General features: G+C 49.3%; 1 protein-coding gene across 2 annotated transcripts in view; it reads right to left on the reverse strand.

Moving 5' to 3' along the window:
- Positions 1–19,618, reverse strand: part of LOC142297008 (cytochrome P450 2C23-like) — a 79,508-nt gene that overhangs the window by 10,957 nt on the left and 48,933 nt on the right. For both annotated transcript variants that reach the window (XM_075341216.1, XM_075341215.1), the window contains exons 7-9: positions 17,967–18,108; positions 15,819–16,003; positions 847–988 (exon numbers count right to left, since the gene is read on the reverse strand). In XM_075341216.1, coding sequence (XP_075197331.1) covers positions 847–988; positions 15,819–16,003; positions 17,967–18,108 — 469 coding nt within the window. The remainder of the gene's footprint in view (positions 1–846; positions 989–15,818; positions 16,004–17,966; positions 18,109–19,618) is intronic.

The following is a 19,618-nucleotide window of genomic DNA, read 5'->3' on the forward strand; positions in this document are numbered from 1 at the left end:
TTTGTATTCACTATTTGTCTGACCATGGCTGGTTGAAGTCCAAACTCTTTACATATGGTATTAGATTTTTCCAGCTTGATGAGTAACAACTCTTCTTATGAACTCTGAGGCTCTCTGAAATCTCCTTTGTTCATGCCGTGATCCAGTTCCATAAATATGTGTAGTGTATATCAGAATCTGATATATCGCTGTTCTTTAAATGAAAAAGACACCCACTCCTGCCTGATTGTAACCCCATTGATTAAAAATACCAGACTTTATTTTCCCCTTCAAATTTGATGCTAATCCTTAAGTTTCACATACTTTTGCTACTCACAGACACATGATATTGGATCATTTTCCGCATTTAAAAAAAAATTGCAAATCATAATATTTTTGACTATTGACTATTAACTTTTTTTATTATTTGGTTCTCTTTGTGGGCTCTCAGGAATTGTGTGGAAAAAATAACCTAATTTTTGATCAAACTTCCATAAAAAATGGAAAATTCTGGATCGGTCACAAATTTTTGAGCACCATTGTATATTTATTATATCTATAACAATAGATCTTGAAAATTTCAGTAAGGAAGCTGTTGAGAGTGTTATCTGCTTAATCTATCATATATGACAATAAAGCTTATTCATCAGGAAAAATTATCCAAGTTTAATTTGCTATATCTTTTAGAGATTTTTAATATTCAAGATTGTAGCAAGTTAGGAAACTACATTTTTTGTAAATTTACAAAATTGGAAAGCAGATTTTAGCAGTAGAATATTTCGATCCTTTTTATCAAGATTACTGAAAATTCAAGTCATATTTGTATTTAATTCCCCTTTATAATAATTCAAAGATCATGATTCTTACCTAATGAGAAAGGGACAAAGGCTTCATTTCTTTTGAACTTTCCATCTGAGTCCAGAAAATGTTCCGGATAAAATTTTTCGGGCTTCTCAAAGTAGGCCTTATCCTTCAGAACAGAGTGCAGTAATGGGATGACAGTTGTGCCCTGGGAGGAAAAACATACGTTGTAAAGCCTTGTACATGGAGGCCCAATGAAGGCACAAGTGATTCCTGAGCATTGGGCTACAGAATCAGTCACACTGCTCATGCAATTTGGATTCATGACGTTTTTCGTACTGACTATATCCAAACAAATCTGTTTGCCTCCTCTGTGACTGGTGCAAATCAAAAGGGTCCGTGGAGCCTCTGTTAGGAATCTCAACATGGAAAATAGCCAGATATCCCTCCAGGAAGAACTTAGACAAGGAGTGGCTCTTTTTAGGAGACCACCATAAACCCCATATTAAGTGGCCCTTTTAGTCAATATCCAGCTCTTGACGAGTTTAAATATATGACAAGAGAAATACCAAGGCCTGATATCCATCCACAGACAGCTGTTTTGGGATACTGCCCCTCATCAGTGTGGAGTAGGATTCTGGCTAGGTGGGAGCAATGTCTAGTAGACCAGCAAGACAAAACAATCACTGATCTCGGGGAATCCAGCCAGAGAAACAACTGCCTTGGCAAGGTCCTTCCTGGAGGGATATCTGGCTATTTTCTATGTAGAGACTCCTAACAGAGGATCCACGGACCCTTTTGATTTGCATACTTCCCTGGGGGCAATGCACCTAAGATTTCACTGTGTTAAGCGCCTTCGCTGGCGGCCGGCAGTGTTTTCTCTGGCTAGTCTCCCCAAAATCAGTGATTTTTTTTGTCCTCTGTGACTGAGGCACTACAGAGCCAGCTCTCAGGCAAAGTGCAGGGGCGTGCTTAAAGCCTCCACTCACCAGGTACTGATCAGGGAATGTAGCTTTGCCAGTAAGACTCTATTATTACTGGGAGCTAGACTTTCAATATGGCACTGGGCATTGTACTAATGCTCTTAAATTGCAAGCGAACCCAGTTTCTGCAAGTTAACAACATTTACTGACTCAAAGGAGTTCCTTTAAAGCTTTTTGGCTCCAATACAAAAATTTTAAAAGGGCACTGGCTCCCTATTTACCATATTCATTTTGTAACATTAGTCTCCTTATATTGGAAAGAGGTACTTTCTTGGCCTCCTCTAAGCTCGAATGCTCAGGTGCAACTACAATGTTGTAGTTGTAACCTCTATAGCTACATCCCTGTCTCCATATGAAATAAGAGACTAGAGTTGAGCGCGGTTCGCGGTTCGAGGTTCTCCAGTTCGCGGCTCGAGTGATTTTGGGGGCTGTTCTAGATAGAACTAGAACTCGAGCTTTTTGCTAAAGCTCGATAGTTCTAGTTACGTTCGAGAACGGTTCTAGCAGCAAAAAGAACAGCTAATTCCTATCTGGCTTTCCGCTGTAATAGTGTAAGTCACTCTGTGACTCACACTATTATGAAATTTCAGTGTATAGTGTGCGGGAACAGCGCATTCAGATCACTGCTGTATGGATAATGGCGATCGCCATTTTTTTTTTTTTCCTTGTCTTCCTTCCCTAAGCGCGCGCGTGTAGTGGGGCGGGCCAGCATGTCAGCCAATCCCAGACACACACACAGCTAAGTGGACTTTGAGCCAGAGAAGCAACGGCATGTGTGATAGGATGTCCATGTCACATGTCCCTGCATTATAAAACCGGACATTTTCCTCCAGCACGCCATTATCTGCCTTCTGCGTCCTTGGTGTCAGACATCACTGGCGCAGCGCCTAGCTCCGATACTGCTCTGTACGCTCCATACACAGCGCTGTACAACATAGGGATAGCACTTTCTATCAGTCCTTTTACGGGCTCATACCGGCAGGGTCAGAGCCATAGGTGACAGGTCCGTGAAAACAGAGTTTAACAGCTACACAAGATGACAGCGTCTGTGTAGCTAAGGTCAGGGATTTCCTCGCTGCATTTCCCCATTAGTAGGGATAGAAAGGCAGGCTTCCTTTCCTCTACCCAGAGACCCACAACCCTGGCACTGTACCCTCCTGCCCTTTGCACACTCAAACTCATTGTTACTAAGCCATTATACTAGCAAACACTGAGTGAACTTAGTGGCATCCTAAACGTGGCTGTTGGACTTCTGTATTGTCCCACAAGTGCAAAGATATTTGCAGCACGTCTGCCTGCATTGCACACTCAAACTCATTGTTACTAAGCCATTATACGAGCAAACACTGAGTGAACTTAGTGGCATCCTAAAAGTGGCTGTTGTACTCCATTTTTGCCCCACAGGTGCCAAGCTATTTCTAGCACCTGTGCAGGACACCCTCCTGCTCTGTTTTTAATAAGCTATAATGATAGCAAAAAATACTGCCATTTAGTGGCATCATAGAACTGGCTGTTGTACTCCATTAGTGCCCCACTGGTGCCAAGCTATTTCTAGCACCTGTGCAGGACACCCTCCTGCCCTGTTTTTAATAAGCTATAATGATAGCAAAACATACTGCCATTTAGTGGCATCATAGAACTGGCTGTTGTATTCCATTAGTGCCCCACTGGTGCCAAGCTATTTCTAGCACCTCTGCAGGACACCTTCATGCACATTTTGCTATGCTAATGTTATAGCAAACTCAAGGAATTCATTGCTGCATTTGATAATTCGGAGGGATAGAAAGTGAGGCTTCCTTTAGCTTTTCCTTCTGTTCATAGACAGCATCTCCAAGTCCACACCCGAAGAGCAATTTCTCCTCCACGTCTAAATGTGGAGAGGCAGGTAGTGCGCATGCGTGTGCCGATTTACCCCAGCTGCAGCCTAACTACAGTGTTTCGCCTAGTGAGTATGCTCAGCCTGACTGTGCCATTCCTGAGGCTAAGTCTTCATTTCGGGATACCTTGCATGCTCCCACACTTAGTGCGAAAAGCCTCTTTGCACAGGTACTTGTGTGTCGCCCTGGGCAAGCCAGGGGTCACAGGTCACAACACCACCACACCCCACACCCCAGGTAGGCACACCTAAGCTGAACCAAAAATCCTTGTTGCCTTCCTCCAGAGGCTGATGATTCACACCAGGGGGTGGGCCAGGCAGTTGGCTCCGCCCACCAAGGAGATCACAGCTCTGGAGGCAGGAAGTACCAGGCAGATTAGCCCGGGGAGGGCAAGAGTAAACAACGGAGTTGAGTGAGGAGCAGATAAGAGAAGTGAAAGTGGAGGAAAGAAGAGTAGTAAAGGAGGAAAGCAAGAAGTGGTGACAGAGCAGAGAGTGTGCCAAGCCTGAGAGCCCAGCTTTGTGTAGGGCCAGAACAGCAAGGTCAGCGACGGCGGTGACTGTCCGGAGGGGGACCGTTTGGAATTTCCTGGAAGGACCCTGTTGGCTGTGTGCCCGGTGGTCTGGAGCAGTGTTCCGAAGGACAGTCAGCACCAGGGCAGGGGCCTCTCGGACCCCGGCAAGGCTAGGAGTCACCAAATTTGCCGAATCCGTCAGTGAAGGGGACGTAGATTCCCCCAACAACCAAGTCCCGATTGAAGGCAACAGCCCAACCCGTACAACAGAGGCACCGCCACCGCCAGGGCACCAGTCTCTGAGGGCCAGCGCCTGCGGGCAAAGTGTAGTGCTCCTCCGGCCCAGCTTGAAGCCGGGGAGCGGGTTACCGGTGGGGACCCATCGCAACCAACCGTACATACAGGTGCAAGGAAGAGGGACATCACTGTCACCTACCGGGAAAGCAAAGCAGCCGTGTGGGACCGTCCTACCAGCCGTTTGGTTTACCGTACAAACTGTGTCCACGTCTCAGGCTGAGTGAGTACCACAGTGCCGCAAGGCACAGCGCTGTCCCCGCGTCCCTGCGCCCACCAAGCCCTGCACCTCCCAAGCCATCACCGGGCCCCGGGATCACCAACCCCTACCCACGGAGGGGCAACACAACACCTGGCTGCTCCCCATCACCATCCCCGGGATCCCCGCATTAACAGCGGTGGTGCTACACATCACCACAACCGTGGGTGGTGTCACGGACATTATCCCAACATCCCAAACCCCCCTTTCACTCACGGGCGAGGAGTGCCACTCGAGAAAAACCCCCGGGATCCGGCCTACGGCTCGAGCCACCACTGAGCAGCCGGACCCGAGCAGAAGGGGTGAGCGCGGTGTGCTGACACCCTCCTCCCCGCCCGCGACAACTTGGCGTCACGAACAGGATCTTACCGCTCTGCCATCTGGTAGAGGTGCGCCTTGTTACCGCCGGAGGTATCCGGCAGAAAAAGTGCAGAAGCCGCCATCTTTGGCGCGAAAAGTTCCCGCTCGAGCGTCTTCTCGAGCAGTAGAGGCGCGAAGGCCAGAACCCCGCCCCGAGAGAGGAGGGGCCGGAAAGAGCAAAGGGGGATGCGATGGCGGCTGGCCGCATGTAGCTGCGGCTATACAAGCAGGGACGCCAGGACTCTGCAGACTGACTGGGTTCCTGGAAAGCACAACTGCCGAGATGTCCGCCCCACCTAGTTTTGCAGAGACTACCGAGCCGGTGTCTGGGACCGCAGCATGGTTGAGAGCCCGGGCGGCGGGGATCTGCCGTCGCTACCAGAGTCAGATCAGCGGGCTGATGGAGCAGTGGGCCGCGGAGGTAGAGGCCCTAGTTGCTGTGGCGCGAGTGTATGGAGTGGAGGCCGTGATGGAGGAGCTGGAGAATGACCCACGCCCCTGTGTCCCCGAGGGACCGGTCGCTGCGGCTGAGGGACCCGGTCTACCCCTGGCTCCTGTGTTACCTCCGTCCTGCTCGCTCGCGCCCTGCACCGCACCTGGCCCATCGGATGTACACCCCTCTGTAACTGCGGCGGGGACAGAAGATAGCGACTCCGGGCCTGACACCGAGCCTGTGTCAGAAGAAGAGGAGGGGGTCGTTGCCCTGTCTGGCATGGAGGCCACTTATGTTCCCTGAGCCGGGGGCAACGGGTACCGAGCGGCCCTTCCACGCCGTGCGTGCTACGCACTGGAGGGGCTGGTGCCCGTGTCCTTCCACCCCGCACCGGGTGAGGAGGATGAAGACATCGAGTAGGGCAATGGATGCCCGCAGCACCGTCCCCGTTGGGACCACCACTTTGTTGTTGTTTGTTTGAAAAAGTTGAAAATGATAAGTGAAAATGATCCGAAGTTCACCTGATTCACCGTGTGATTTGCAACCGGCAGGAGCCGGCACCGTTGTCCCCGTGGGGACCGTTTAAAAATGCATGGGAACTATCCATGGACAAGCCCGTGAACTTGCAGGGCAACCACAGACGTTAGTGGCTTGTAAATATGTTGGTTACCGTTACCGTTTTCCGCCATGCCGCCTCCGGAGAGGCAGGTTGGAGGGAGGGCCCTGAGCAGAGCAGGCCAGGGCCCAGCCGCCAAAGGAACCGGTGGCTACCCTCTGGAGGGAAGGACAGATCCCGCTCGGGTACCGTGTGCTGGACTGTGGGTCAAGGGGTGCTGCCTGGGTTTTAGGGGCAGCATCAGGGCCAGGTTACTTGGGTGGGAGAGAGCGGAAACCGTAACCGTAAACCGTTGCAACGTTAAAAGAAATGTGCCTCCCGTCTTGGGAAGAATTTATTAAAAATGTTATGCATGTTGTTTAACCCTGTTATCCCCTTTTTACAGAAAAATAAAACCGGTGTAGGACGGCAGCCCGCGGACGGTCTGCATTTTGCTAAGGGGGAATGTGTCGCCCTGGGCAAGCCAGGGGTCACAGGTCACAACACCACCACACCCCACACCCCAGGTAGGCACACCTAAGCTGAACCAAAAATCCTTGTTGCCTTCCTCCAGAGGCTGATGATTCACACCAGGGGGTGGGCCAGGCGGTTGGCTCTGCCCACCAAGGAGATCACAGCTCTGGAGGCAGGAAGTACCAGGCAGATTAGCCCGGGGAGGGCAAGAGTAAACAACGGAGTTGAGTGAGGAGCAGATAAGAAAAGTGAAAGTGGAGGAAAGAAGAGTAGTAAAGGAGGAAAGCAAGAAGTGGTGACAGAGCAGAGAGTGTGCCAAGCCTGAGAGCCCAGCTTTGTGTAGGGCCAGAACAGCAAGGTCAGCGACGGCGGTGACTGTCCGGAGGGGGACCGTTTGGAAGTTCCTGGAAGGACCCCGTTGGCTGTGTGCCCGGTGGTCTGGAGCAGTGTTCCGAAGGACAGTCAGCACCAGGGCAGGGGCCTCTCGGACCCCGGCAAGGCTAGGAGTCGCCAAATTTGCCGAATCCGTCAGTGAAGGGGACGTAGATTCCCCCAACAACCAAGTCCCGATTGAAGGCAACAGCCCAACCCGTACAACAGAGGCACCGCCACCGCCAGGGCACCAGTCTCTGAGGGCCAGCGCCTGCGGGCAAAGTGTAGTGCTCCTCCGGCCCAGCTTGAAGCCGGGGAGCGGGTTACCGGTGGGGACCCATCGCAACCAACCGTACATACAGGTGCAAGGAAGAGGGACATCACCGTCACCTACCGGGAAAGCAAAGCAGCCGTCTGTGGGACCGTCCTACCAGCCGTTTGGTTTACCGTACAAACTGTGTCCACGTCTCAGGCTGAGTGAGTACCACAGTGCCGCAAGGCACAGCGCTGTCCCCGCGTCCCTGCGCCCACCAAGCCCTGCACCTCCCAAGCCATCACCAGGCCCCGGGATCACCAACCCCTACCCACGGAGGGGCAACACAACACCTGGCTGCTCCCCATCACCATCCCCGGGATCCCCGCATTAAGCAGCGGTGGTGCTACACATCACCACAACCGTGGGTGGCGTCACGGACATTATCCCAACATCCCAAACCCCCCTTTCACTCACGGGCGAGGAGTGCCGCTCGAGAAAAACCCCCGGGATCCGGCCTACGGCTCGAGCCACCACTGAGCAGCCGGACCCGAGCAGAAGGGGTGAGCGCGGTGTGCTGACACCCTCCTCCCCGCCCGCGACACTTGCATTCCGTGCCGGGTCTAAGTCCTGTGTTGTGCCTAGACACCATGCTAAAGCTGATAGTCTTTTTTCAGAGACTGTATTTCATGCAACTGAGCATGCTCAGGCACTTACTGTATCAGAGACTAGGTCCGGTAATGAACTCTTTGGCCCTGCCCCTGATGTGGGGGGCCCATATAGACCACAGGGCATCAGGTGTCCTGACGATGTGGCCAGGCCACTCCCAAATGGCTTGCAGAGGCCCGCCCCTATGACTTGTCACCTCATTATTGATGGTCAGACGATGACTGGTGAGGTGTTTGTGTCGTGGCAGCCATGAGGTCATTATTGAAGTTGCGGTTCCAAATAGGACGCTAGTTATGCCACTCATGACGTGTCACTCTGCTTTTGTCTCCAGGAGGTGCATTGTGGTGCACCCTGGTTTGGGGCGGACCAAGGTTATAAAACGGGCTGGAGCCAACAAGGAGGTGCGCAGTCTTCTATTATGCTCCGAAAGAGCACACCTCCATGTGTTGAACCCATTGCGGCTTTAGGCCAGAGGTAGGCAGGGATAGGGCGTCGATGCAGGCCGCCACCACAGTTGGTAACGCAGAACGGTTAAGACCAGCTCCTGTCCTACAAGTCCTGCTTGTGCAGCCCAGTGGCATTAACAGGCCTGCTGCTGCTGATGCGCCTGCTGTCCACAGGTGTGGCCCCAATGCACACGGTCAGCGTACTCAATGGCCCCTGTGATGTTAACAGGGAGTTCCTGGGCTGGGTGGGCGTGTGGACCCTGTGACGCTAACAGGGCTCCCAGTCTCCAGATCCAAGTGGCGTCTAACTCGGTTCAGGCAACTATTAGGTTCATAGCCACACAGATCTGTATCCTCCATGTAACCTTCCAGTTGCCAACCTCTCCTTTTCCATCTGGGAGCACGGTGGACACTGACTGCTGATGGGGATATGTACCTTTCTCTTTCTTTTCTTATTAATTTTCGTTATATACCGGTAACATAGTATATACCACCTTATCCAAATCTGCCAGTCCCACCGTAACAGATGGTGTTTCTTCATCAAATGTTACTTTTGCTTAACCAACAAACCCACGGACAAAAACTTTTTTCCCCTTTCCAACACACCTGTTCCCCTTTCCACCAGCATCTGTCCTTTTTGAACTCATTTGGTATATGACCAAATGTGTAACTCTGCAGGGACACCGTACTCAATGGCATCTCAGCACAGCAGCCAGCCCTCGGTCCCTCAGATGTGGACAAGTAAAAGACCATTTCCTCCTATCCATGAGAAAGCGTTGAGATTCACTCTGTGCAGCACTGGTGTTTACTGGAAAAGCAGATCTAAGAATCCGTACCACCTTCTGCAGATACTCCTGTATACGTGCGTCCCTTTCTATGGCTGGAATTATTTCGCCAAATTTTGTCTTGTACCGGGGATCTAACAGTGTGGCAACCCAGTAGTTAGCATTACTTCGAATTCGTTCAATCCGAGGGTCATGTTGTAGGTAGTGCAGCAAGAAGGCACTCATGTGTCTTGTGCATCCAGGAGGACCAAGTCCTTGGTGTGTTGGTGGCAGAGAGGTGAGAATCGTGCCTCCTTCCTCTGCCCTCTCCCCCCAACCTCGCACAACCTAAATGTGAGCAAGATCTCACTCATCTGCTGAGTCTTCCATGCCCATCGCCAGTTCGTCCTCCATTTCTTCATGGGCTCCTGCACCTTCCTCAACAATTTTTGCAGATACTATGCGCCCTTATTAATCCCTCTCCCCCACCGTCCCTTGACTTCCGCCTAGGTGCCGCTCACCGTCTGGACCTTGTAGATCTTATTATCCCTTCTGCATATGACTCCTCCTGTACTTCCTCCCCTTCCTCTTGGACCAACACCTGACTCCGAATAATGCATACAGTGTGCTCCATCATGAAGATGACCAGAATTGTCACGCTGAGAATCGCATCGCCAGTGCTAAAGATCTTCGTCGATATTTGTAAACTGTGTAGAAGGGTGCATAGGTCCTTGATCTGACACCACTCCAGCAGCGTGATCTGCACCACCTCTAGATCAAGTTAGCCCAGGGTATACGTCATACCGTATTTCAGCAGGGCTCTGCGGTGCTGCCACAGACGCTGAAACATGTGCAGATTCCAATTCCTGCATGTCGGAACATCGCATTTTAGGCGTTTAACCGCCAGACCCTAAGACTTCAGGAGCGATGAAAGTTGTTGAGCTGCTGGGTGCGAAGGATGAAAGTGAGCACATAGCAGCATGCCCGCTGCACAAGGCCATGTAGGCCGGGATGGTATTTTAAAAATTGCTGGAGAATCAGATTCAACACGTGAGCCATACAAGGCACGTGTGTCACATTGCCCTGACGAAGGGCCGCAGACAGGTTTGCATCATTGCCGCACACGGCTGTTAAGTCACCAACGTAGTCCACTCAATCAATTTGTACTCCGGTCGCCAGGTGACAACGTGTTCCTTTCGTGCATAGTGCTGATGATGGGAAAGGAGTCGATGCCAGCGGCGCAGGTGGACGCAGGTTATGCTCACCCACTGGGCTGCGTTACCTTGACACATGCAGAACCACAGGCTGAATGTAGGTGGTGGGTATCTCACAGATGAAGTAGCATCATTCAGCTACAACCAATGGGAATACACCGCACCCTTTTTTAGGCCCCTCCTGTCTGCAGACCACTGCCAGACAAAGCTATGAACCTCTTGTTACTGTTACCCCCAGTTCAGTTTTATGATTTTGTGTGCTTGTTACCTGTGACTACTTTTCCTGCTTGCTGTTTATGTACCTCGTTAGCCGATCCGCATTTCACCTCTGCTTGTTTTCTGATTAAGTCCTGGCCATCCCATTCTGTTCCTCTTCCTCAATTAATGTTTTGACCCTGCCAGACTACTATTCTCTGGAACTGCAGCCTTCCACAGGTATTGATCAACTTGGGCCCTTTGTAAATCCAAATCACTGTATAGGGGTTAAAGGGTTTCAGGGTTCTGGGTGTCCAGCTTGGTGAGTGGCTTCCCTCTAGCCTATCCTTTACAGCCCATCTGAGTGTGTCGATCCAGGCAGGCGTTACACCGTGCCCTCGACAGAAGGCCATGTAGGCCGGGATAGTGTTTTAAAAATTGCTGGACAACAAGGTTCAACACGTGAGCCATACAAGGCACGTGTGTCACATTGCCCTGAAGAAGGGTCGCAGACTGGTTTGCATCATTGTCGCACCCGACCTTCCCTGGCTGCTGGTTGAGTGGAGACAACCATTGATGAAACTCAATCTCACTCTTCAGAGCTAACCGTCCACAATTCCTCAGCGGTGTCTCACATTTCCCCTACATTTCAAAGTAAACATTTGACCGCCTGATGGCCTTGAGCTCTGCTGCCAGCATAGTAAGGAGGTGTGTGGGATTCCTTGGGCGCAGTTACAAGGAAGGGTGGCCTGACCACACAGGGTTTGGGCCGAGGTGGAGGACCCACACGAGGTTGAGGAGGCAGAAGCAGTGGAGGAACTTGTACATACAGAGGAAGGATTGACACACAAGTCGTGGGGACGGCAAGACTTGTACAGCAAACCCTTCTCCATCTCTCACCATAGTTACCCAGTGCCCAGTCAGCAACATGTAACTCTGTCCATGCTTCCTGGTCCAAGTATCGGTGGTGAAATGCACCCTGTCACACACAGAGTTTCTCAAGGAATCGGTGAGGTTGTGTGCGACCTGCTGTGGTAGCGCGGGCACGCCTTTCTTGGAGAAGGAGTGACGACTGGCCATCGGCTCTTGGGGCACTGCAATGGGCATAAGGTCTCGAAAATCCTCGGTCTCAAAAGGGTGTAAAGGCAGCCTTTCTGTTGCCAACAAGTTGCAGATGATGAAACTCAACCTCTTAGGCATGTCATGCCCTTCGAAAATCATGTAAAACACAGTGAGGGGACTAAAACCACAGTCTCCCTCGTTTCCACTAATTGGGCCACACACACCCCACTTGACTGGCATCACTTGATCCCCCTTTTCAAAATAAAACAGATGCTTTGCATGAAGCACTCTCAAAAATACGCGTGCCTTTCGCCTCAGCCAGGGGAAGAAAAGTCCTCTGAGAGCCATGACTTGTTCATCTTGGTTCTTTTTTTTAAAGCGAGGGGACTCCAACCACAGTCTCCCTCGTTTCCACTAATTGGGCCACACACACCCTACTTGACTGGCATCACTTGATCCCCCTTTTCAAAATGAAACAGATGCTTTGCATGAAGCACTCTCAAAAATGCGCGTGCCTTTCACCTCCCCTGGATGAGCCAGGGGAAGAAAAGTCCTCTGAGAGCCATGACTTGTTCATCTTGGTTCTTTTTTCAAAAGCGAGGGGACTCCAACCACAGTCTCCCTCGTTTCCACTAATTGGGCCACACACACCCCACTTGACTGTCATCAGTTGACCCCCATTTTCAAGATGAAAAAGATGCTTTGCATGAAGCACTCTCAAAAATACGCGTGCCTTTCACCTCCCCTGGATGAGCCAGGGGAAGAAAAGTCCTCTGAGAGCCATGACTTGTTCATCTTGGTTCTTTTTTCAAAAGCGAGGGGACTCCAACCACAGTCTCCCTCGTTTCCACTAATTGTGCCACACACACCCCACTTGACTGGCATCACTTGATCCCCCTTTTCAAAATGAAACAGATGCTTTGCATGAAGCACTCTCAAAAATATGCGTGCCTTTTGCCTCCCCTGGCTGAGCCAGGGGAAGAAAAGTCCTCTGAGAGCCATGACTTGTTCATCTTGGTTCTTTTTTCAAAAGCGAGGGGACTCCAACCACAGTCTCCCTCGTTTCCACTAATTGGGCAACACACACCCCACTTGACTGGCATCACTTGATCCCCCTTTTCAAAATGAAACAGATGCTTTGCATGAAGCACTCTCAAAAATACGCGTGCCTTTCGCCTCCCCTGGCTGAGCCAGGGGAAGAAAAGTCCTCTGAGAGCCATGTCCACATTGTCAGTGGACAGACATGTATGCTTATCTGCCAGCAGACCCCCAGCAGCACTGAAGACAGGTTCCGAGAGAACGCTGGCTGCAGGACACGACAAGATCCCCAAGGCGTACGTGGCAAGCTCAGGCAATTTATCCAGATTGGAAGCCTAAAATGAGCAGGGCTCAAGTTGCACAATAATGGCATCGACGTTTCCTTGCATATACTCATATATCTGTGTCTCCTCCTCTTTTTCCTTGTCCTGCTCTTTTGTTTTCGCATGAGTATATGTCCTTGTCACTTTCCCATGTGTTTGTGTTGTGTTGTGAGTTGTTTGTCACCTTTTGGACACCTTTGAGGGTGTTTTCTAGGTGTTTTTATGTGTTTGTGAATTCCTGCCATTGTTTCCTATGCGGTTCGAGTTTGGTTCGTCGAACGTTCGACGAACCGAAGTCGAACGAGACCTCTGTTCGACGAACCGACCTCGAGCCGAACCGGGACCGGTTCGCTCATCTCTATAAGAGACTTCTTTGTGTTCCTTGAAATAACTGCATGCACATCTACAGTCAGGGCCAGAAATATTTGGACAGTGACACCAGTTTTGTTATTTTAGCTGTTTACAAAAACATGTTCAGAAATACAATTATATATATAATATGGGCTTAAAGTGCACACTCCCAGCTGCAATATGAGAGTTTTCACATCCAAATCGGAGAAAGGGTTTAGGAATCATAGCTCTGTAATGCATAGCCTCCTCTTTTTCAAGGGACCAAAAGTAATTGGACAAGGGACCCTAAGGGCTGCAATTAACTCTGAAGGCGTCTCCCTCGTTAACCTGTAATCAATGAAGTAGTTAAAAGGTCTGGGGTTGATTACAGGTGTGTGGTTTTGCATTTGGAAGCTGTTGCTGTGACCAGACAACATGCGGTCTAAGGAACTCTCAATTGAGGTGAAGCAGAACATCCTGAGGCTGAAAAAAAAGAAAAAAATCCATCAGAGAGATAGCAGACATGCTTGGAGTAGCAAAATCAACAGTCGGGTACATTCTGAGAAAAAAGGAATTGACTGGTGAGCTTGGGAACTCAAAAAGGCCTGGGCGTCCACGGATGACAACAGTGGTGGATGATCGCCGCATACTTTCTTTGGTGAAGAAGAACCCGTTCACAACATCAACTGAAGTCCAGAACACTCTCAGTGAAGTAGGTGTATGTGTATCTAAGTCAACAGTAAAGAGAAGACTCCATGAAAGTAAATACAAAGGGTTCACATCTAGATGCAAACCATTCATCAATTCCAAAAATAGACAGGCCAGAGTTAAATTTGCTGAAAAACACCTCATGAAGCCAGCTCAGTTCTGGAAAAGTATTCTATGGACAGATGAGACAAAGATCAACCTGTACCAGAATGATGGGAAGAAAAAAGTTTGGAGAAGAAAGGGAATGGCACATGATCCAAGGCACACCACATCCTCTGTAAAACATGGTGGAGGCAACGTGATGGCATGGGCATGCATGGCTTTCAATGGCGCTGGGTCACTTGTGTTTATTGATGACATAATAGCAGACAAGAGTAGCCGGATGAATTCTGAAGTGTACCGGGATATACTTTCAGCCCAGATTCAGCCAAATGCCGCAAAGTTGATCGGACGGCGCTTCATAGTACAGATGGATTATGACCCCAAGCATACAGCCAAAGCTACTCAGGAGTTCATGAGTGCAAAAAAGTGGAACATTCTGAATGGCCAAGTCAATCACCAGATCTTAACCCAATTGAGCATGCATTTCACTTGCTCAAATCCAGACTTAAGACGGAAAGACCCACAAACAAGCAAGACCTGAAGGCTGCGGCTGTAAAGGCCTGGCAAAGCATTAAGAAGGAGGAAACCCAGCGTTAGGCGATGTCCATGGGTTCCAGACTTAAAGCAGTGATTGCCTCCAAAGGATTCGCAACAAAATATTGAAAATAAAAATATTTTGTTTGGGTTTGGTTTATTTGTCCAATTACTTTTGACCTCCTAAAATGTGGAGTGTTTGTAAAGAAATGTGTACAATTCCTACAATTTCTATCAGATATTTTTGTTCAAACCTTCAAATTAAACGTTACAATCTGCACTTGAATTCTGTTGTAGAGGTTTCATTTCAAATCCAATGTGGTGGCATGCAGAGCCCAACTCGCGAAAATTGTGTCACTGTCCAAATATTTCTGGACCTAACTGTATGCAGTACTGTATTAAATTCATGCGCATCCTTCAATAATTGAAAGTAGTATATTAATTTTCATAATAAGTGTATTGACTGAATTGTTTAGCTTACATTTTGGCACCGACCCCCCCGGCCAATTATTAAGGGGCTGTTCAGTAGTGAATAACCCCTTAAGCATGACTAGAATACTTTTAAACTTAACTTTCCATCTGACTACTTAAGTTCATTTCAAAATGACAAATGCATTATACAAAAAAGGGCAAAGCTTGGAGCCAAAAGTAGGAGGTTCGGATTAGTGTGGATGTTAGTCGAAAGTTGTTTGGGGAGTGTAGAGAATTGGTAGGGTGAAATATATGAGGGTGCAGATAGAGGGGGTGCTGAGCTGTTCAGAGCTTTGTGAGGGATAACAAGCAAGTTAAATTGCATCCTATGATGTATGGGCAACAAGTGCAATGACTGGCACAGAGCAGAAGCGTCCGAGAAATGGTTAACCAAATAGGTGACCCTGACTGCTGCATTCAGGATGGACTGGAGAGGGGAAGGTCTAGTGAAGGGGAGGCCAATTAATAAAGAATTACAGTAGTCAAGGTGGGAATGGATCAGGGCCACAGTGAGGGTTTTGCTGTTTCCATGGTAAGAAAAGGCCAGATTCTAGAGATGTTCTATAGGTGCAAACGACAGGAGTGGGCAAGAGATTATATATAGGAGGTGAAGGAAAGATCGGTATCAAACATAACACCCAGCCTGTGGCTTAGGCGTTATTGTGGTCAATAATAAACTACCAAATTGTAACCTGGGCCAGTAGTCCTAAATATTGGAACTGGACAATTAAACAGTAAAATCAGCAAAAGCAATACTGGTCATTTCACCTTTGGCAGAAAATAGCCCCTGAATGTGATGTCTTTAGTTGTTGCATGTGGGAGGCTTCCAGGTACGATGTCACCAAATCTTTGAATTTCGTGAATTACAGCATCAGTATATGGCATTTCCTTCCTATGTTCTACCTGTGGTTGAGCCGATCCGATAATATTTTCAATTTCACATTGCACTTTTTCTGTCAGGTAAAATGACACATATTGGCAGTTATAATTCAGTAAAATAGTAATATTGGCATTAAAAATAAATATAGTTGTGGTTATATTAACTAAAGATAGAGTGTTACCTAAAATGCATTAAAAATAGATTTGCATTTTGAATGTGCTGTATTAGTATGGGGTGCATACAGAGCCCATTACTGTACCTTAAATGTTTAAGTAAATAATATACTTCAAATGCTAAATTATCCTGGAGCTTGCTGAAATGTGAAAACACTGAAACAGCTGGTAAGTGCTACAAAGTTGGAAATATATTTCTGCTGGTAAGAAGATAGGTCCTGTCTGTGTGATGACCTATCATAAATGCTAATGAACAGATATAAAATAATATATTATTGCACTGACGTTATATCACAATGATAATAGACACTGAAGAATGCAATGCTATCATTTAAAATACAACTCTGAATCACATGGTATAGTGTTTTAAATTATTACATTGCATTCTTTAGCATCTATTATCATTGTGATGTAGGGGCAGCGCGGTAACATATTATGTCAAATAAAATATTTATTTCCCTATTTAATTTACTATATATTTAGCAATCCATGTACTCATGCCTATAGTAAAAAAAAAAAATGTCATCACCCATTATGTAAAATACAAAATATATTTTGTGATGGTACTAAACTATAACATTTTCCATTTGTGGTCTCTGAAACATATAAAATACTTGTGTCGCGCCCCGGGGCAGCCCAGCTGCTCAGAGCCGGGTGGTCCGTGGCTCGAGGGGTCCCGGATCCGGGGGCACCATCAGTCAGTTTTAAATAAAAGGAAAATAATAAAAATAGTCAGACTACGCCACTCGCGGTGCACGGCCAGGGATGGTATGGCCGCCGCTGCCGGTCCTCTCTATGGATGATGAATGGGGCAGCGTGGATGGTGAAACCCTCCGCGAGTAGGGCTTTTCCCCAGGGGTAGGTACAGGTTAACGTGGAGGCATAGGGAAATAACTCAGTCCAGTCAGGGAATTGAAATTTGGTTACTTTCACTTACAGCTGGGTTCGCACCCTGGGGACGTGCTGGATCTCAGGTGTGCCCGAGTCCTGTGCCCGCTGACCTGGTGCCACTCACCCACCGATGCACTCGTGTGTGTGTGTGTGAGGGTCCTCCCTGGCTTGAAGCATCCGGAGGTCCATCTGGTGTCTGGGTCCTGCCGCAGGCAGCTTGGTCTATTTAAGGGAATATATCCCGGTCCTCCCTTTGATGCTGATGCCTTGGATGTTAGTGGTGGCAGATGAGTCCTGGAAACCCACCCGCCTGTCAGAGTTAACAGATGGCTTGAAGTCCTGGTCTGTTCTGGGATATGCATCCCGTGCATGCAAAGTACTGGGAGCCCTGGATTTCCACCCCCACAGGATTCCACTGTCCCTGGAGCTTGATCTCCTGATCTCCAGCTACTTTCTCCCCTGAGTGGCTGATGTTTCTCCTCAGGTCCTGGCGGTGTCTTTACTACTACTCCGCCGGCCTTCTTACTCCCCACTTTTCTTTCAGTTTCCTTCTCTTTCTCTGTGTCTCAAGATCCCTTTGTCTTTCTTGACACGTTTTCTGTCAACTCCCTCTTTCTTACTACTGCTCACTTCAGACTCTTCTCAACCCTCTTCTCCCTTCTCTCTCCTCTTTTTTCACCCTCTACCCACACTCCCCCAGGCCACTCTCTGCTCCCCCAGATGGCTGTCTGTTAGCTTACAGTGCCCAGCCCTGTCACCTGGTTCTAAGTGTAAGTGTCCTGGTGTGCTGGTGTGTGTACTAACTGGCACAGTTATGTAGGACCTGAGCTTTTACAGTGATGTTACCTTGTTTTGTGACACCTGGTTACTGCAGGGGCATCACATTTGCTATTTTATAAGAATATAAATTATTCAAGATTCGTGTATATTAATGTAAAACTGTAACTATTTTAATAAAAGACCGTTGCTTACTTTGGATTTCAGGATATTTCATCATTAACATTAAACCCCATCTCAGAGTGGTTGAGGTGGTCTCCATTCCAGCAGCGAACAGATTACTGACTAGCATACCCAAGTTTTTATTATGGTAATATAACTTGGATTCTGGCTTTCCCTTAATGAAATAAAAGGAAAATCGTTTAAAAAATATAATACAGCTGTAGAAATCAATATGATGCAATTACCGTATTTTTCGCTTTATAAGACGCACCGGAATATAAGACGCACCCCAAACTTAGACATAAAAAAAGGTAAAAAAAAGAAAAATGGGGTCCGTCTTATACTCCGATGTTCTCTTACCGGAGGGGGGCAGCAGTGGTGGTGAAGCGGGGTCACAGGAGGCACAGGTTGTGCTGGCAGGCGCGGCAGGTCAGTGGCAGCGGGGTCCGTGGTTGCAGGTGCCGTGGCGTCCGTGGTTGCAGGCGCGGTGGTGTCCGCGGTGGCAGGATCCGTGGGGTCCGTGGTGGCGGCAGCAGCCGTGGCATGAGAGCCGTGCAGCAGGCCGGTGCAGTGAGTGTCCGCGGTCCCGGTTCAGTGGTGGCAGCGGCGGCGGCGGCGGCTCAGTGGTGGGAGCGGCGGCAACTGCTCAGTGGTGGCAGCGGCAGGGACTGCTCAGTGGTGGCGTGTGTCCGCGGTCCCGGTTCAGTGGTGGCAGCGGCGGCGGCGGCGGCTCAGTGGTGGGAGCGGCGGCGACGGCTCAGTGGTGGAGTGTGTCCGCGGTCCCGATTCAAGTAATGGCGCCCGGAGCGACGCATGCGCAGATGGAGCTCTCATCCAAGGGCTCCATCTGCGCACGCGCTGACTCCCGGAGCAGCGCGTGCGCAGATGGAGCTCTCATCCAAGAGCTCCACCGGCGCCATCATTTGAAAGTGGGACCGCGGACAACTGGTAAGCTGCACAGCCGCCCGCCCCGCATGCACAGAGTGGCAGCCAGCAGGCTGCCCGCCCACTCTGCGTACAAGCCGCCGGGTACCTGTGCTTGCGTGCGGTGGCAGCCGGGTACCCATGGCTGTGTGCGGGCGGCAGATGGGTGACTGTGTGAGGGCGGCAGCCGGGTACCTGCACGGTCACCCGACTGCCGCTCGCACACAGCACCCGGCTGCCGCCCGCACACAGCCATGGGTACCCGTCTGCCACCGCATGCAAGCACAGGTACCTGGCTGCCGACCCCACACAGCACCCGCTGCCGCCCGCACACAGCCACGGGTACCCGGCTGCCGCTGCATGCAAGTACAGGTACCCGGGCGCTTGCATGCAGCCACAGGCACCCGCCCGATCGCTTCAGACAGGACCCCCCCCCCCCCGCTACCGCTTTATAAGACGCACCCCCCATTTTCCTCCCAAAATTTGGGGAGGAAAAGTGCGTCTTATAAAGCGAAAAATACGGTAATTTTAATAATTTTGGTGACAATGTCCAAAATTCTTAATTGTGTAAATATTTTCGGCAATTAGATATCCTATTGACAAAAAACAATCTCAAACTGAAAAAAAAAGAAGTGAAAGGTTTTTTGTTATATCAAGAACCATAAATAATGTGGAAGGTCAAATTTTTGTAAATTGTTGGCCAATCCCCCACACTGGCCAACCACTTTTAAACGTGTTTTTAGTATGATGGCTGTTTGTGT

This window comes from Anomaloglossus baeobatrachus, chromosome 3, assembly GCF_048569485.1.
Source record: "Anomaloglossus baeobatrachus isolate aAnoBae1 chromosome 3, aAnoBae1.hap1, whole genome shotgun sequence".
Lineage (NCBI taxonomy): Eukaryota > Metazoa > Chordata > Amphibia > Anura > Aromobatidae > Anomaloglossus > Anomaloglossus baeobatrachus.